This window comes from Nicotiana sylvestris, chromosome 12, assembly GCF_000393655.2.
Source record: "Nicotiana sylvestris chromosome 12, ASM39365v2, whole genome shotgun sequence".
NCBI lineage: Eukaryota > Viridiplantae > Streptophyta > Magnoliopsida > Solanales > Solanaceae > Nicotiana > Nicotiana sylvestris.
Genome location: NC_091068.1, coordinates 135,631,091 through 135,650,932, shown reverse-complemented (window position 1 = coordinate 135,650,932; position 19,842 = coordinate 135,631,091). Strand labels below are relative to the sequence as shown.

General features: G+C 39.0%; 1 protein-coding gene across 1 annotated transcript; it reads right to left on the bottom strand.

Moving 5' to 3' along the window:
- Positions 1-5,439: 5,439 nt before the first annotated feature.
- LOC138883789 (uncharacterized) lies at positions 5,440-5,832 on the bottom strand. Its single transcript, XM_070164502.1, has one exon. It carries the CDS (start codon positions 5,830-5,832, stop codon positions 5,440-5,442), a length of 393 nt encoding a protein of 130 aa, XP_070020603.1.
- Between the last annotated feature and the right edge of the window lie 14,010 nt (positions 5,833-19,842).

Below are 19,842 nucleotides of genomic sequence, written 5' to 3'. Positions count from 1 at the left end.
AATTTAAATTAATTAAAATAATTTGTAAAATAGATACTAATTATAAAAATGAATTTCATGCATAGAAAATAGTTTAAAATCATTATTTAGTATTTTAAAAATACAAAATCACTAAATTTTGGGCAAAATAGTATACAATTATATGATTGGGCTATAATTACAAAGTTATAGCAATTGTAGCCAAAAGATGCCGATTTGTCTAATAATGAAATAATTTGGTTTAAATAGGACCATGAATAATAAATTAAATCAAGAAATGCTTTTGAAATCATTTGTAATGCCATTTGATAATTATTTATTAGAAATAAAATGTTGGGTAAATTAATAAAAATATAGGAAAAATATGGAAAATACCTATTGCTATTTATGCATGATTTGGAAGGTATATATATATATGCATTTTTAAAAGATTTTGGGAAAAATTGGGTATCAACAGCTCACACCCAGACTATCCTCAAAAAAAGACTGATTATGTGTAGTGTGGAAGAGCCAGCCCTCATATGCCAGAGTTTAGAGAGATCTCAAGGATATCTAAGCAGTGCACATACCAGAGGGGCAGAACTTAACAACATAAGAGTAAGTGAGAGTGCTTGACATAGTTTGAATGACTTAATGAAAACAGTTTAGGAGTAAAAAAGCTTTTTCTAGAATAGACCAGCTTTGAGAAAATAATGAAAGCCAGTTTTATTTTCAAAAGAATACTGACAGCATTTGAAAACAGTTCAGAAGAGATCAAATTAAATAGACATCCAGTCAGAAGGTTCAGATTCACAAGTACTATAGCAGGCAGGCTTGCACACAGGGGTGAAAGGGGATTGGGAACATATAGGAATCTCATTGAAGGTACATGAATAGGGGTAGGGAGGCATGTAGACAACATAAAACATTTAGGATCTTCACAGTCTTACTAAATTAACCAGGATAGGCAACTAAAACATGGAGCAAAGATGTGGTAGATAGAATCAGACACACAAGTAGGGTCATAAAATAGTTGAGGGATTGAACATGAATTGCAAACAGGCAAGCATCATATAACAGGTGAAGTGTAGACATGATAATTATACATTTGAATAGGGCAGAATTTAGGCATGCTAGATAAAGCAGTAGATAGGCTGATATAGTTAGACATGCTAATCACATATTGAACAGGTCAGTGCTAAGCAACACAGTGAACAGGAACAAGAATGGAACTTATAATTGATGAACTTAAGGCAGTAATGAAACACATAGGGTTTAGATTTAAAAAATAATCAAGGACATACCAGTTAAGAAGAGAAAAACACAGAATGCAAAGCAGAGGTTGAGCAATATCTAGCCCTAGCTTACAGCCGACTAGACTAATGAATACCACGAGTAGAAGAGAAGAACATATAGCTTTTAGAGTGTAAGAGTTTTTTTTGTGAACTAATGTTCGTGTCCAGAAGTGAGAATAGAGGAGGGTATATATAGCAGTTTAGGAGAGGAGCAGAATAAGGTAAAGAAATCAACACTCAGCAATTAGGGAAATAAGGATCAATTACACATAAAATCAGTATAGTCTTCCTTTAATTGAGGATAACTACTCAACGGTTAAAGGACAGGAGTCGTTTAAAGAAAGAAATCAAATCAGACCAAGTAAAGAGATAAACAAACAGGAGTCTAATTAAGGAAGTAATCGTGAAGAATCAGTAACATTACAAACAATTAAATAAGGTAAGAAGAATAGTTAAAGTCATAAACAAGGGAATAAATCAAGTATCAGCACATAAGTTTTAACCGAGCAAATCAGTAAATCAAAATTCAAAATAGCATTGATTTAAAGGGAGGGAAAAATGTTAGTTTCCACAAATAGACAAGTAGGCTAAATAAAATTTCATAAACACACAAAAATTAGCCGAGAGATCAACTTAGAAAACCTAGTAGAGATGAATTGAATTAGACTAAGGAAAAATCATGAAAGTCAAAGCATAGAACGAAACAATGCAACGAGTGACACGGAAAAACCCAGAAACGAAGCAAAAGAATAACAAAATTGGGGCTTTAGCATAAATCGACTAGGGTCCAAACAATCTTAACATGAATCGGTCAGTAACACTTAAGAACAATGATTAAAAACTCGAAAATCAGGAAGGCTTTGATAAGGTGAGTTTAGTAAACCCTAGTTTTAGGCAAAACGGAGAATTAATTGAAAAACCATAAGACCTTCGTGAAAATATGTGAAATAGGTTCGACTCGTCTAAGATCTGGACAGATTTGAGAAGGTCAAAGGATAAAAATTAGGGTTTTTAGAAAGGCAATAGAGACGAGCGTAAACTTAGGAAACCATGAATTTAAGACGAAAATGAGAAAGATCTCACTCAAGGTCGATCCAAACAGCCCGAAACAGGCAAGAAAACCCAAAGGTGTAAAGCAGACTTGACCTGGTCCCTTAAGAATCTCTTTAAGGATCTAGTAGATGGAGATACCATAGCAAGTAGGAGGCCAATATAAGCCTGAGACGATGGAGAAACATCCTAGAACGGAGAGCTAAGTCGGTGATGATGCCTGAAGATTAGGGTTTAGGTAGAGAGCATTCGAGAGAGAAGGGAACGACTGATGGCGGGTTATGGTGGGGAAATGATTTAGGTTAGGGGGTCGTTAAGAGTTAAAAATGCTAAGAACCAATGTGGGTCGTTAATTAGGGGTCTGGTTCGGGTTTAATTAAAAAGGTATTTGGGTTTGGGTTGGACGGGTATGGATAATTGGACTAGGCTAGGTTTAAAATTGGGTATTTTCTAGGGGCTAGATTTTAAATACCCAATTAATGTAGTAAAATAATTTTATAAAATAATTTATAAATGATAAAAATGTGACTTGTGCATGCAAATGCTTTAATACTTACTTATTATTGTAAAAATATGAAAAGTCATTTTCTGTATAGATAATATAATTGTGAATATATATAGGGTATTGTTGCAAAATATGTAATTCTAGCCTAAAAATGCAAATGTGATTGTAAAAATGTAATTAAAATATTTAAGCATTATATGGGCATAAATAATGAAATTAGATGATTAAATATTCATAAAAATAATATGAGGAATAATTATTGTACATTTATATAAATAAAAATACAGAAATAATATGATTTAAAGACTTTAAAATTTTAGGAAAATTATAAAAACACTTGTACATGTTTGTAAATGCGTATGAAATATTTTGAAAGTATGTAGGTATATATAATTATATATGAAGAAAAAATTGGGTATTAACAGTTGTCCCTCTTTACCTGGGAAGGATGAAGGGGTTTTCGGGTAAAGAAATGATGGCCAATTTTGACCGAACGGGATGTTTAAAAAATAGAGGCCGGACTTTGGTCTTCGAGCTGCCTACATATCCCTGGTTTTACGGGAATCAAGTCGTGTGTAGCTCCATATCCATCGGTGGAATGTACCGATGAAGTCTTTACAAGAACGGGCATGAAATTTCGGGATTGGTGAAAGAACGGTTATGGTGAGCGGTCTAGTTTGAGATAGTTGAAGGAACTAGAGCGAGGTCGTTCTTGTTGGGATAACGGCTGCTTACTGGTCACCTGCAGATAAAGAGATGCTACGAACATGTATTTGTACAGAAATTTAAACATGGGCAGATTCCCTTCGGACCATGAAAGTTGTCTTTGGACGGTGCGTATGGTGTCCTTAGACCTTGATGTCCTGGGCCATGAATATTTCAGTGAGGGATTCGCAGGCCATGAAGTGATGTTCTTGGGCCTTAAAAATTGTGCCTCCGAACCATGACGCCTTTGAATAATGGTATTCAAATTTGAGAGATCCTCAAACCATGACATGGTGTCTTTCGGCTATAAGGATGATGCATTTAGACTATGACTCCTTTGGACAGATTGATGATATTTCAGCCCATGAAATGTAATAATATGATGTTTAACAAGACAAGGCTTAGTCTTGTGAGGTTGAGGGTAGAGCTTAGCCCGAAAGAGGAGAAAATAGATAGTGCCGCAGAGACAGCGCTTAGTCTCGGTGAAAGAATGTAAATTGAAAGCAGAGTTTAGCCTCATGCTGGTAGGGAGACAGAGCTTAGTCTCATGCAAAATGCAGGACAGTGCTTAGTCCCATGCAAATTAAGGCAGAGATTAGCCTTATTCAAATGTGGAGGTAGAGCTTAGCCACATGCAAGATGCGGGATAGGGCTTAGTCCCATGCAAATGGATGGCAGTGCTTAGCCTTATGCAAATATGGAGGCAGGGCTTAGCCTTATGCAAGATGCGGGATAGGGCTTAGTCCCGTGCAAATGGAAGTCAGAGATTAGCCTTATGCAAATGTGGAGGCAGAGCTTAGCCTTATACAATATGCGGGATAGGGCTTCGTCCCATGCAAATGGAAGGCAGTGCTTAGCCTTATGCAAATATGGAGGTAGGGCTTAGTCTCATGCAAGATGCGGGACAAGGCTTAGTCCCATGCAAATGGAAGGCAGAGATTATGATTATGCAAATATGGAGTCAGGGCTTTGCCTCATGTAAGATGCGAGCCAGGGCTTAGTCCCATGCAAAGAACGAGTAGCAAATAAGAGTAGAATATTTCTTAGCTGGGGATATATTCCGTGTCTGGTGGCCCGTTTGATAGTGATTTGCTTCATGTATATATATTTGCGAATGCTATATCTATGTCAGATGTGCATGCATTCAAAGAAAGATTGTAAGTTTTGTAAAGGGGAGGTTGGTTCGTGCCTTTGTCTGCTGTCTTTGCTTTGCTCCGTCCTGGAGGCCTTGCCTGAGTTTCCCTGGGTAACACCTGGCTGTTACGGAAATATAGTTTCAAAAATACGCAATTATTGATAAAAATAGAGTTATTTTTTAGAAACATGGTGAAATTATCAAATAATATTTGGAGGGACCAGTGACTATAACACATTTTAGAGACATCGCAACTTTCTCGTGTTAGAATTTTAAGGGTCCTCCTCAAAATTCTGTCCTAGTTTGTTAGATGATCCTTTAGCTGCTTGTGAGTAACGAAACTTGTTGAACCTTTTTTGAAATTTTGCGAATCCTTCTAAAAATTTTGCCCCAGTTTCTTAACCAATTTCTAACTGTCTGGCATATGCTGGCGTCGGTTGGACCTGCTCCGAAATTTTGAGAGTCCGTCTCAAAATTATTCCACAGTTTTTGCTTCTGGGGGAAATTTAAATTTTATTATGATATGACCGAACCCGCAGGGCTGCCTACGTATCCCCTCTTAAACGGGAATCAGTTCAAGCGTAGTTCAATTACATTAGATGAAGAAATGTAAGTAGTCTAAACATAGTATCTCTTGACTACATCTGAATTAATTGGTTTTGGCTAGACTTCTCCGTCTATTTCTTCAAGTATGAGTGCTCCTCATGTTAGCACACTGTGAACCATATAAGGACCTTACCAGTTGGGAAAGAATTTCCATTTGGCTTCATCTTGATGTGGGAAGATTTTCTTCAGTACCGGTTCTCCGGTGCAAACTGTCTTGGTTTCACCCTATTGTTGAAAGCTCTGGACATTCTGTTATGATAAAATTGACCGTGGCATACTGTGTTCATCATTTTTCCATCTATATGGGCCAATTGCTCATAGCGACTCCTTATCCATTTTGCATCGCTAAGTTCGGCTTCCTGTATGATCCTTAAAGAATGGATCTCTACCTCGGCTGGGATGACAACGTTGGTACCATAAACCAGCATGTAGGGTGTTGCCCTGGTTGATGTGCAAGCTGTAGTGAAGAATCCCAACAAAGAAAAGAGTAGTTTCTCGTGCCATTGCTTGTGGTTTTCTACCATCTTCCTTAATATCTTCTTGATGTTTTCGTTGGCGGCTTCTACGACTCCGTTCATCTAAGGTCTATAGGTTGTGGAATTCTTGTGCTTGATTTTGAAAGTTTCGCACATGGCTTTCTTCAGATCACTATTGAGATTGGCGGTATTATCAGTGACAATAGATTCAAGAACTCCGAATCGGCAAACAATGCGATCTTTGACAAAGTCTACGACGACTTTATTGGTTACAGCTTTGTAAGATGCAGCCTCTACCCATTTTGTGAAGTAATCAATGGCTACCAGAATAAACCTGTGCCCATTTAAAGCAGTGGGCTCTATAGGACCAATGACATCCATTCCCTAGGCGGTGAAAGGCCAAGGTGATCTTGTGGCATTGGGCTCATTTGGCGGCACTTTTATCACATCGGCATGCACTTGACATTGGTAACATTTGCGGACATACCGTATGTAATATGTCTCCACAGTCATCCAAAAGTAACCGGCTCTAAGTATCTTCTTGTCCAAGACAAAACAATTCACATGCGGGCTACAGGTCCCAGCATGTATTTCCTCAAGTAGCTTAAAAGCCTCTATTGCGTAGACACATCTTAACAATCCCAAATCAGGTGTTCTTCTGTACATGTTTCCTCCACTGTGGAAAAAGTGATTGGACAATCTCCGAAGTGTGCCTTTTCTGAGTGTGGTTTGCATACTCCGGATATTCTCCTTTTGCCAAATACTCTTTGATGTCATGGAACCAAGGTTTTCCATCTATTTCTTCTTCAACGTGGGCACAATACGCCAGTTGATTATGAATTCATACTGGGATGGGATCAATGAAATTCTTGTTCTGATGCTATATCATAGACGACAAGTTTAGCCAAGGCATCAGCAAACTCATTCTGAATTCTAGGAACATCCCAAAACTCTATCTTCGTGAACCTCTTTCTCAATTCCTGTACATGGTTCAGATATGGAAATATCTTGGAATTCTTTGCAGACAACTCTCCTTTTAATAGTGCACTAGCAAATCTAAATAACCTATTACCAGCAGCTCCTAAATATTCATGTTGATTGCCATGTTGAGCCCTAGTATGCAGGCCTCATACTCTGCCATATTGTTGGTGCAGGGAAATTTGAGTTTAGTAGATACCAGATAATGTTGACCTGTTTCTGATAACAAAACTGCTCCAATGCCCACTCCTTTGAAATTTGCAGCTCCATCGAAGAACATCCTACAACCGTCGTATGCTTCGGTAATGTTCTCTCCTACGAATGACACCTTTTCTTTAGGGAAATACGTTTCAAGGGTTCATATTTCTCCTCCCACAGGATTTTTAGCAAGATGGTCTGCCAATGATTGTCCTTTGATCGCCTTTTCAGTTATGTAGACGATATCGAACTCACTTAACAGTATATGACACTTGTCTAACTTCCCAGTCGGCATGGGTTTTTGAAATATGTACTTTAGGGTTCCATCTTGGATATGAGGTATGTGGTATAGGCACAGAAGTGATGCCTCAATTTTTGGGTCGTCCAGGTCAAAGCACAACAGGTGCATTCCAGCAGAGAGTTTCGTGCTTCATAAGGTGTGAATTTCTTACTTATGTAGTATATGTCTTGCTCTTTTCTACCTGTCTCGTCATGTTGTCCCAGAGCACATCTGAAGGCTCTATCCAATACAGATAGATAGATTAGCAAAGGTCGTCCTGGCTCTGGCAGGACCAAGACTGGAGGTGTTGACAGGTACTCCTTGATTTTGTCAAAAGCTTTTTGACAATCCTCGGTCCAACTTGTTTCGGAATCTTTCCTCAGCATCTTGAAGATGGGTTCACATATGACTGTGGACTGAGCTATGAAGCAACTGATATAGTTGAGACGTCCTAGGAAGCTCATCACATTCTTTTTTCTCCTAGGCGGCAGTAACTCCTGAATAGCCTTAACTTTAGACGGGTCCAGCTTGATCCCTCGACAACTAACAATAAATCCCAGTAACTTTCCTACAGGAACCTCGAATGCACACTTTGTGGGGTTCAGTTTCAAGTTGTACATCTTTAACCTGTCAAAGAACTTTTTCAAGTCCGCTATGTGATTCGCGGCCCTCTTGGATTTGATAATAACGTCGTCCACATACACCTCTATTTTTTGTGTATCATATCATGGAAGATGGTCGTCATGTCTCTCATGTAAGTAACACCAACATTCTTTAGACCAAATGGCATCATCTTGTAGTAGTATACCCACATGGTGTAATAAAGTTGTTTTCTTTACATCTTCTTCATCCATCCAAATCTGGTGATAAATCGCGAAGCAATATACAAAGGATTGGAGCTCATGCTTGGCGCAATTGTCGATCAGGATGTGTATATTTTACTGTTGAAAGTCGTCCTTAGGACTTTCTCTGTTTAAGTATTGATAGTCAATGCATACTCTGACTTTCCCATATTTCTTTGGAACTGGTACAATGTTGGCTAACCAGGTTAGGTACTCAACCACTCTGAGGACTTTGGCTTTGATCTGCTTAGTAACTTCCTCCTTTATTTTCAGGCCATATCTGGTTTGAATTGTCTGAGCTTCTATTTCATTGGTGGACAAATAGGATTACTAGGCAACTTGTGAGCCACTATGGACGTGCTCAAACCGGTCATATCATCATACGACCATGCGAAGATGTCCTCATATTCCTTTAAGAAATGAATGTACTCCTCTTTCTCTATCGGTGATAAGTGAATACTGATGCGAGTCTCCTTGACGGTCACGGCGTACCCCAAATTTACTGCTTTGGTTTCGTTTATGTTGGACTTAGGCTTATTCTTTAAGTTCTCAACCTCCCTGACAACTTCCTCGGGTATTTTATCTTCTTCATCTGAGTCACTATCCTCATATTGCGTTGCCTCATTACATGTCACAGTCACCGGTTCATCAGGAAAAGTAATAATAACGTTGTAGAAAGAAAAAATGTGGAAGATAATAATGAATAATAAAGAGCAATGTATTTGATTAACACTGAAACATCCAAACAATTACGGCTCGATGAATCGACCATTTATTTTGAAACAAGTAAGTCTTTAAAACAAAATTACTAAAAATTTTAGATGCCTAGAATGGCTATAGAAATAAAATCTGCCAAGCTACCCAAGGACTCGGTGGGCCCGAGATGGTGTGGCAGTCCAGTTCCTGAGAACAGCTTCCTTCTCCACAGTTTAAATAGTGAGGCCTTCTTCCTCCTCCTCCTCCTCCTTAATTATTGCACTGCAATTCATGTCTTCGCCCTCCAAGAACAGATTCCTCAGCCCAGCTAATGCTTCTTCTTCTGTAGTTCCCCATATTGTATCAGTTTAGTGAAAAGTTTGACCCGGATGTGGTACTGGTTGCTCGAGAGGGTAATAAGGTCCACGCCATGGAGGCGACCAATTATCATACTCATTCCATGTATACTGGTATCTGTGCCTGAAGGTAGTACCATGAAGTTTCAGCTATATCGGTTTGGTAATACCCTGGAAATTCTTCCCAAGCCCTTTGCTGGGCTAATACCCAGATCATGCAAGTATGCTTTCTATTTTTCTACTCCACCATTTATCTTTCTCAACGGCATTAACACGTTCGATGTGATGATAAGTTTCCCCTCCTAGCCTTCTTCTGTTCTCGATAACCGGGATGGTTTGACTGGTGTAAATGGGGTTACTCCAGTCTCCATGAATGATCACCTCCTGATGGTTCCTTTCGAATTTCACGGCCTGGTGTAGTGTGGAAGCCACAGCCCTAGCGGCATGTATCCATGGTCGGCCCAACAGAAGATTGTATGAAGTTGATAGGTCAAGCACTTGGAATTCAACATTGAACCAAGTTGGCCCCATCTGCAGACAAAGATTAATTTTTCCAATTGTGGCCCTTTGAGACCCATCGAAGGCTTTCACGTTCATGCTTCCTGCCCGTATTTCATGGAAACTTTTGCCCAATCTTCTTAAAGTATCCAACAGACAAATATTGAGGCTTGAACCTCCATCAATCAAGACCCTGGCAATGAATTTGTCTTTAAATTGCAATGTGATATGCAATGCTCGGTTATGATTCAACCCTTCAGGCAGTAGCTCATCCTCGTGGAAGATTATTTTATGACTTTACAGCACCTGCCCTACCATATTGGCCATCTCTCCGTAGGTGATATTGTTAGAAACATAAGATTCACTCAACACCTTCATCAAAGCATTCTTGTGTGCATCTGAATTGTTCAACATTGACAGTATGGATATCTAAGTTGGGGTTTTGTTCAAATGATCGATGACGGAGTACTACCTTGCTTGTACTTTCCTCCAAAGGTCATCTGGCCCTGCTTCAATGACAGGCTACTTGGTAGTGGCATCCTTACTTGGTCCTCCCTAGTGTTCAAGTGTATCGATTCTTTCGGTCCTAGTCATTCCTTGTGCAGCATCAGATTCCTCCATCTTTGCCTTTCCTTTTGGCCTAGCTTCGGCAACGTAATCCCAAGGTATTGCTTTTGAGTTGAAAGGAGGTGTGGTTGATGTCGCCACTGTGAAAGGTGTGGAAACTTCCACTTCAAATGGACCAGGGGTGGCCGCAGGTTGAGCTACCTCTACCTGAAATGGAACTGATGCAGCTACCTCAACCTGAATTGGTAACTGAGTCTGTACTACAATGGGAGTAAGTGTGACTGCCGGTTTAAAGTTATCGCCTTCTCGAATAAGCCCGGTTGACCGCTCAAGATCCCATCCTTCGTCCATCTCTATCACATGTATACCACCACCCCTATGGTATAGGAGAGGGTTGTTACGGACATTATTTCACTTGTATGACCTTATTGTCAATCAGTGTTTGGATTTTGTCTTTCAATGTTCGGCACTCGTCAATGGTGTGCCCTTCAGAATGGTATGCAAAAGTTTTATTTGGGTTGACCCATTGGGATGGGTTTTCTACGGCCACAGCGGGAATGGGAGTGATATAACCAGCGGCCTTCAACCTTTTATACAGTTGGTCGATGGGTTCAGCAATAGCGGTGTATTGTCTGGGTGGGTTGTGGTCAAAATTGTGTCGTGGTCTTGGATAATTTTGACGAGTTGGAGGTGACTGGAAATGAGATGGTTGGGAATTATAGGCATGATAGACAGTGGCCGGTTGGGAATATCTGGGAGATGAGGATTGATATGTAGGTAGTGGCGCTTGGTATGTTGGTGGGGGTGTTTGATATGTTGGTGAAGGTGTTTGATATGTCGCCTGATTGTAATGCCTTGTTTGTGGCCAGTAGTGCCTCAAAGTTTGTTACCATCCCGCTCTTGATGCCTTCTTCAATTCTTTCCCCAAGTTTGATGATATCATAGAATTTATGGTTTTCAATAATCATCAACCTTTCATATTATTGTGGATCCTGTGCTCTGACGAAAAATTTGTTCATTTGTTCCTCATCCAAAGATGGCCTGAATTTGGCTGCTTCCGACTTCCAACGAGTAGCATACTCACGAAACGTCTCGGTAGGCTTCTTCTTGAGGTTCTGAATGTAGAAAACATCTGGTGCATTTTCAGTATTGAACTTGAATTGGTCCATGAAATCAGACGTCATACTCACCCAGTTGGACCATTTCTTAGGATCCTGGCTAATGTACCAGGACAAAGCATCTCCTGTAAGACTCCTCATGAAAAGCTTCATCCGGATCTTTTCATCCTTTCTGACTACGACAAGTTTGTCACAATAAGTCCTTAGATGAACCTTGGGATCACCTATACCATCAAACATCTCGAACATGAGAGGTTTGTACCCCTCTGGCAGTTCTACATCTGGCTGCATGCATAGGTCTTCATAGTTCAAACCTTCTATCCCTTTGCCTCATTCAACACCCTGAACTCGACTTGTCAACTTCTTGAGTTCCTCAGCCATGTTCTTGATAAGCAAATCCTTTTTAGCGGATTGTGGTGTATAGGAAGTCGGTTGGATAGAGTGAGGTATGGTTTCCACGTATATAGGGTTGTTTTGGTGAGTGCTAGGAGCCTGGGTGTAGTGGTGGTCATTGGTTGAGTTTTGAGGATCGGAAATGGGTTTAGGTGTGTTTTGGGGGAGTGTGATAAGTAGTGGTTGGTGGATACTGGATTGGTTGATAATGGTGTTGTAGCGGAGTTGGTATTGGTAAGGGATTGAGATTTTGAGGTGGGGTTGCATTTTGATGTGGTGCATGAGGGTTTGTGGATGCTGGTTTGGTCTTTCATAGATGAAGTCAAAAGGTATGTAGGAGTTTTTCAGTCACTCCAAATCATCATTTTTCTTCAGCTCCATCATCTTAAAGAACCCTCTGGTGGTGCGATTTTCAGGTACGAACAGACCAGGGCTATCCCATAGCAGCCCAGCAAATCCTCCAATTTCTTCTAGAAGGGGAGTCATTTCTGAATCCCCAAAGCGGAACACAACCCTTTCCTTATCCCAAAACAGAGTGGCAGCCTCGATCAGCATTTTGTTTTATTGAAGATCCATAGTGATGGAAAATTCCCTAAGACTCTTTTCACATGATTTTGGTCACTTGAGGGAAGGTCCCTCCACCAATCTCTCAAAAGTGAAGGTATGCTACCGACCATACCGAATTTGGTGACTTCGTGCCTCATTTTCTGCAAAACAAGAGATAGTTAGGCCCTTTTCCCCTTCCAGGTTCGTCTATTTATACAGTAATGATTAGCATATTGGCACTTATTTCTCCAATTTAATGCACACAATCGTAATTATGTCTGTTGGGATTGGGGAAAACCCAAAGGACTTATGGACGAGGCTTGTCTTAAAGAGTTGTTATGCTGACAACATATTAACCTGGCTAGGTTTAACCATGATGGATGTAAGGCTGCTATAGAGGTCTAGACTGGGACCCTCAAGCAGACAACTTGAGGGAAAAAGGCACGGAACCGTCGAACGCACCGCTGATCGACTAGTTTTACCGCAGATACGCCTTCCCGAATTTAAAGGGTGGTATATAGGAAGAACGCAAACACTCATCAAGCGTTGCTATAGGATTGATTAAGCACGAATGAAATATGATGTTGAGCATGATTTATGAAACAATAAATAGCATGTTGTCAAGTATTTGCACGTAAAAAATAATAAATGTAGTATTTAAATAATTAAAAGACAGTTACGGAAAAAGAAAACAGAGAGACAAGTCAGTTTCAGGAAAATAAAGAAATTATAAATAAGCAGTTAAATCCAAATAAAGGGGAAAGTGTACATGGGATAAATAATGCTTAGACTAATTCAAAAATTAGTTCATTATGGTATGAGCCTAAAATATCCCCAGTAGAGTCTCCATGCTGTCGAGCCCCCTTTTTCTTCGCGGAGTACGGGTTTCGACACTCATGGGGGAACAACTCATTTCCTTTTGGGAATTGGGTATTTGAAGAGTTTCCACCTAACGGATTAAAGTGCGTTAGGAAACCTAGAGCGATTAACCCATATAACTAGTTTGCATTACTAGAGATTAGGGTAAGCGCTCGAAATAACCTTGAGGGGAAGGTGTTAGGCATCACTCGCGACCACAACGGTGGGTCCCGGCGGAACTTAAACTATGTGAATTAGTCATTTTAACAAGTAAACATTCTTAACACATATTTGCATATAAAGGTAGTTTTCATAGCCTAAATACTTATATGATTAAGGAAATTTAGATAAAAGAAGTTTGGACAGCTTAAACACACAAATATGTAGAGAAAAAGGAAGTTTAGATAATTTACACACATATAGGAATTGGGAAAGGGAAGTCCTAAGTTGATTAGCCTACAGGATCAATCTGTGCAATGCCCGGTAATCATCCTCAACTAGATGGGCTACATGTGACATTAGCACCCAGGTCATCATATCTTTTTACTATCCATTACACCTCTCCCCCCCCTTAATGGTTACATAAGCGAGTTTGAATAACAACCTCTGAGCGTGCTACTACCCGTCCCTTCCTTGTGGCCCTGGAGGAATTTAGGACCTCCAAATCTGGGTAGTTCTAGAGAAACCTTAGGTATCTAAAAGGCAAAAATCTTGGCGACAAACAAGTAACATGTAGGACAAGAAAATAGGGAAAGGCAGTTAAAAGGCTCAGGTTTACCTCCGCATGTATATAGGCAAATAAACAGCACGTCTAAAGCACATATTCAAGTAATTTCTAGAAAAAATCCTAGGACAGGATATCTAGGTGAACATTAATACACAGATCTTGCAACAACATTTTCAAAACTCAATGGCAGGGTCCAAATCAGTTTGCCTACTAATTTTAAACCTGTAAGACATAAGAAGTTTATACACAATTGAAATGCAGTTTCTAGTTTTATATAAGGAAATTAATCACCTAAGTCTTGCCTAGGCATGGGGACTATACGTAATCACAATTACAGGAACTGTTTTAAATGTTTGAGATTGTTCTACCTATGAGCATGCTAGATCTAGGTGATACAAATATAACAGGCGATTTATCAATTTGTATTTTGAGACATGATGCCTATACGTGAGTCTGCCTTAAACCTTTTCATGGACAGCTATTGATTTAATCGAAATAGACGTGGTTCAAACAGATGCAAATAGAGTTCCTAAGAACATGGTATCTAATGCATACAAGATTGACATTTTTATTAAGATTATTTGATAGCAGGATGTTTATGTGACAGTACTTGCAAAAAATCAAGAATTGAGCATGCAACATGCTGAAGCAGTAAACGTGAAGGCCCTAAAAACAGGTTATCTAATGCACAAGTTCAACATTGTTTAAATGCAAATATAAACAACAATCCTATAACATGGCTTCTAAAGCAGATTTGCAGGATATAAAACCTATAGCATATTTTCTGCCTAGTTTTTACCCATAATGTCATACAACTACCCTCTCGTTTCACTAGTTTTACTAGTTACCCTAGTATCTGTTAACAAATAATTATTATAGACCAGAATTGAATAACAACATAAATACAATATAGATTAAACTATAGGGAGCCTGATATAGGCCCAAAGCAAACTTGGGAGTACCAGACCTTCAATAGTATCAAATGCCAAAGGTTTCATTGCCAAATTTGTGTCCAGTTGTGTCAGAGTTCCCTCAGGACCTCAAGGATTCCGGGCAGTGCTCACACCCAGACTTTCCTAACAAAAAGACTGATTATGTGTAGTATGGAAGAGCCAGCCCTGATATGCCAAAGTTCAGAGAGATCTCAAGGATCTCTAAGCAGTACACACGTCACACCTCCTTTTTCACCCCGCGCCCGTAGGGGCGCATAGGGGTTAGGGGAGTTTTTCCAATTAAAGGACAATCGAAATGGGATTTATTATTTAATTCAGAGTCGCCACTTGGGAGATTTATGGTATCCCAAGTCACCGGTTGAATCCCGAATCGAGGAGAATATTGACTCTGTATTACAGTCCGCGAACCAGAAATCCAGATAAGGAATTCTGTTAACCCGGGAGAAGGTGTTAGGCATTCCCGAGTTCCGTGGTTCTGGCACGGTCGCTAAACTGTCATATCTGGCTTAATTATCTGATTTTATACAATTATGAACTTATGTGCAGATTTTATCTCTTAGTCGCTTTTATTATTATTTTTTTAAAAAAAGACTTACAACGTCGTGAAAACGGGTCTTGAACCACGTCACATCAATGCACCCGTGGTTATTGACACATTTCGACTTCGTTGAGATTTGGATTTGGGTCACATAAATGTGTACCCGAGTTTAGGGAGATAACATTATGAAATACACGCCTAAAGATGCTAACGCGTTATTATTTTTTGAGAAAAGCCGTGAAATTCGCTATACGGCCTATCTCGAAATCTAAACATTTAAGATAACCATCTATTAAGGGCCCCGCAATTTGTGTGTTTTATTTGGCGAGGCTCATCTCGTTTATTTTAAAAGGACAACCCTAAAGTGACTACATTTTTCTATTAAGTTCGTCTCTAAAATAAAAGAAAATCTCCAAATTAATTACATGCTTAAAAAAAGGACGTAACTTATTAGTTATTAGTTTAAGACAAATGCAAATGGAAAATTGCAATCGAGCTTGTACAAAGGGAGATTGTTTCGTATCTTATTCTATAAGTGAATATTACAAAAAAATTGAAATTATAAATAGAATACAGAATTGACAAGCAATAATATCAAAACGAAACTAATTACTCTCTACCAATTTAGACCCACCTTACTAGATGAATTGAACCGCCAAAATTAATTGTTTACAACTATTTGAAATTAAAACCAACCTTAATTACTAATGCTTGCGAAAGTTTGTTAAAACTTGATCGACACTTGGAGAAATCTATTATATTTAAAGGAACTCTAACACGCCTTGTTCGAACTCAACTCATGCCTGTTGAATAATGACCTTAACTTTACTACATCGAATCAAACTTCAAATATGGCAGACCTACTGACTCTACGAAATTACTGGCTAATTATGTTTGCCTAATACTTGCGGATCTTCGTTACTAACAGGACTCAAAATCACAAACTTCAATTAATTTCTATTCCCGTTTTCGTGAGTTCAAAGTTATACTTTACCAATCAACTAAATCGAAACGATTCTCAATATTAACTATTTACTAATTCAAATGGCTACAGGTATGAGGAAAACTGTTCAAAACTACCTAAGATAGTCCTAAGTGTAGTCCATGCTGGTTCAATATCTAGTGACTTATTTTGATTTATGTAAACTAAACAGTGAGTGCTAATTTGCAAATTATTATATGATGTGGTCAATATCTAATACATAACCCAACTCAAGTAGAATGTGATTTTGAACTACCTTATTCTGTTAGTATGAACTAACAAAACTGAAATTATTTAACTATGAAATTCATGTAGAAACACACCTAATAGTTTAGCAATCTAACAGTTTGTTCCAATTAAACACACATACTGAATTGAACTGCCATTTGAAGGATTCAGTTCAGTAGTCTGACATCATACATCACCTAATTGCCAATCAGTGATTTAAAAGAAGTCCTAATTATACATATATCTACCATTCATATAATAGGAAATACATAACTAATATCAAATAGAATACAAGCATTCTATAGTTTGAACAATAAATCCTTTTGCCATTTTATTTCAGCTTCCAAGAGCATACACCAAGATGATTCAAAGTAGTGTACCTGGAATCGAGAATAGCAGAAGAAGAAGAAGAAGAAGAAAGGCAGGTCAGCAGCAGCAGTAGTATACAATACAGCAACACCATAGCAAAGAGCAGAGCAACAACTAGCAGAAATAACACCCAGCACAAGCAGTCCAAAAACCAGGAATGAAACCAGAAAACACCAAGCAATTCACAGACAGGAACAAAATGTATTCAGAAATGAGACAGGAGAGTCGATTTTCTGATTTCTGTTCTTCAGATTCTCAAATAAAGACACTCAGAACCTCAATTAAACAGTAACAAACTGATTTTGATTTTCAGTAGTAAAGAAGACCTCACTTTTTCAGTATTTAGCTCTCAACCTATTGAACTCTTTGGGGTAAAAACTCAGCTTGTATTTCACTCTTAAACTCTGAATTTCTGATGTCAAAATCCAGTCCTTTTTAAACTCTCAAACAGTGATCTTTTTTCATATTCAAAATCCCCCCCTTAAAAAAACTCTGTCCATACCCTCTTTATACAAACCCCCAGCCCCTTTCCAGCTCTAAGGAGCCCTTAGCTAATTAAGAAAGTATTTTCGCCCACTACTACGTGTTTTGTTCTCCTCTTAATTCACTTGTTCCCCACTAGAGTATGTCTTTCTCCCATTATCCCTTGTCCTTTCCTTATTTAAGTTTAAATAGGTATGGGCTCCTATTTCTTAATTCATTTCCTTTAAATCTTCCCCTACCATTATATTTTGCTCCCCATTAGCACTTAAACAATTCATTAGTTTAATGGTACATTGGTACCCTACTGTCAAACCATTCAACTCAAACCAATTTCAAACCTTTTAAGTCCTAAAATACCCTCTTAGAGTCCCTGAAATTACTGTCCTACCCCATCCCTTTCACTCTGTACCAAACCCTTCAGCTATAACCAGTTCAAACTATCAAATTCCTAACAATTGACTCCTAACTCAACTGGACAGATTACAAAACTTCAGATTTTGAAAGACCAGTAGACCTCCTGATGACCAACTAGGCAAGTAATTGACAGCATGAATTGCAAGCAAAGGGAATCACACACTATAGAACAAGTTTTAATTCACAACAGTTTTGACTAAACCCAACTACTCTCAACATGAGACTGCAATTAGAGATGAGGCAAAACAAGTATTATGAAAAGAAACCCGATTAATAACACAAGTCTAGATTCAAACAATCATGAACCATTTCCTAAGCATTAGGTCTATTGTGCAGGCAAACATCACTGATTAAGGAATCACAATGACAAAGTAATTGGTAGCCTGAACTTAAACCAAACTAAACAGACACAAATTAGACCAGTTCTTGACAAATTCATCTCGCAAACTGGCCCAAATTTGGACCTTAGACTACTGACCATAATTCAAACGGGAAATTCATGCCAATTTATAGAAGAGGAAGGGACAGAGTAAACAAACGGAACTGCAAGAGTGAACAATCAAAACTGCCCATAAAGACTTACCCGAATCACAACTCGATAAAAAAAACTCGAGGCTCTTCCCACTTTCAAGCCGAGACAGACATTAACCATATGTTTTCGAAGGAAAACAACATGGCTAAAGTCAGTCTCTGGCTCAAAATTCATGGAACCTGGCTTGCCTAACTTCGATCTGGAATCCGACCTACCCCATGATGATTTGAAAAGAGTCGATCAAGGATTCATGGTGAGGGGGTCCAGGAGATCACAGGGTGTGAGTTTGGTGGCATTTGAACGGATTAGGGTTTGGGTCTATTTCTTTGATCTAATATTCGAGGGGCTCGGGGGTGATTCGAAGAAAAATGAGTGTGGATTCAGAGACGGGATGGTTTGGAGGTTCGGGGGTGTGATCCATCGGAGCCGGAGCCGCCGGGTTTTCAGGCGAAGGGAACGGGGGCGGCTAGGGTTTTGGTTGGGTCGTTTGGTTTGTCTCTGAAAGAGACGAAGGATAAAAATGAGGCGGGTGAAGGGGTTTGGGGGTGTTTTGATATATTGAACATAAGTTGATTAATCTGGGCCATTGGATGATGGGAACCAACGGTCCAGATAAATTGTTTAAGCCAAACGAGGTCCTTTAGTAGTGACGGGGTCGGGGCGGGTATAGGAACGGGTATGGGGAATGGGTCAACATGGGTTATGGGAGGGGTGACCTGGACCGTTGGATCAAATCATACCAACGGTCCAGATTTAGCGTGACAGAAACGACGCCGTTTGAGCTGTCGTTTTGCCAGATCGACTGGACCGGGTACAGGGGTGAAATTTGGGCCTGGTTTTGGTCAAAATAAAACGGCCCAGTTCCGATTTCTTTGGATTTTTTCATTTCTTCCTTTTCTTTTCTTTTTAATTCCTAATTACCAAAAATTCCAAAATAAATTGTAAAGCCAAAATTAACTTAGAAAAATACTAATTAACCCTAAATGATAATTATCACACAAAATTAAATACAAATATAATCACACAATTTTGATATTAAACGCCAAAAAAATGCCAAGTACATATTTTTGTGATTTTCATTCTCGCAAATCCAAATATTGTTTAATTAATTCCTAATTGTAAAATTAAATCCTAAATGCACATGCAACACATATTTTTGTATTTTTCATAATTAAAATAGAAATAAACATGCACAAACAAAATACAAATAAATCACAAACAACACAAAACCATTTTATTCTAAATTTTTGGGAGTAGTTCTCGTAGGGGAAAAATCACGTGCTCACAGCTGCCCCTCTTTGTCCGGAAACACGAAGAGTTTCCGTTCAATGATAAAGTGAGAGGATACGAGCGATTTTTGCCCGTTCGGCTACTCCGTGTGAACCATTTTTTGAAAGATTTGACCGAACCTCTACTTCAAAAGTTTCCTACATATCCCCGGCTAAAATGGAATCAGGTCAATGTAGTTCAGGAAGTTTCGGTAGTTGGGACTACCATGAAGTTGTGGATTTACTGTTGCTGCTGTTGCTGCTGCTGCCGCTACTTACTAACCTTCT

What these genes read in the sequence shown, in the direction of transcription:
- LOC138883789 (XM_070164502.1), bottom strand. Translation starts at nt 5,832, where the DNA reads ATGAACGGAGTCGTAGAAGCCGCCAACGAAAACATCAAGAAGATATTA.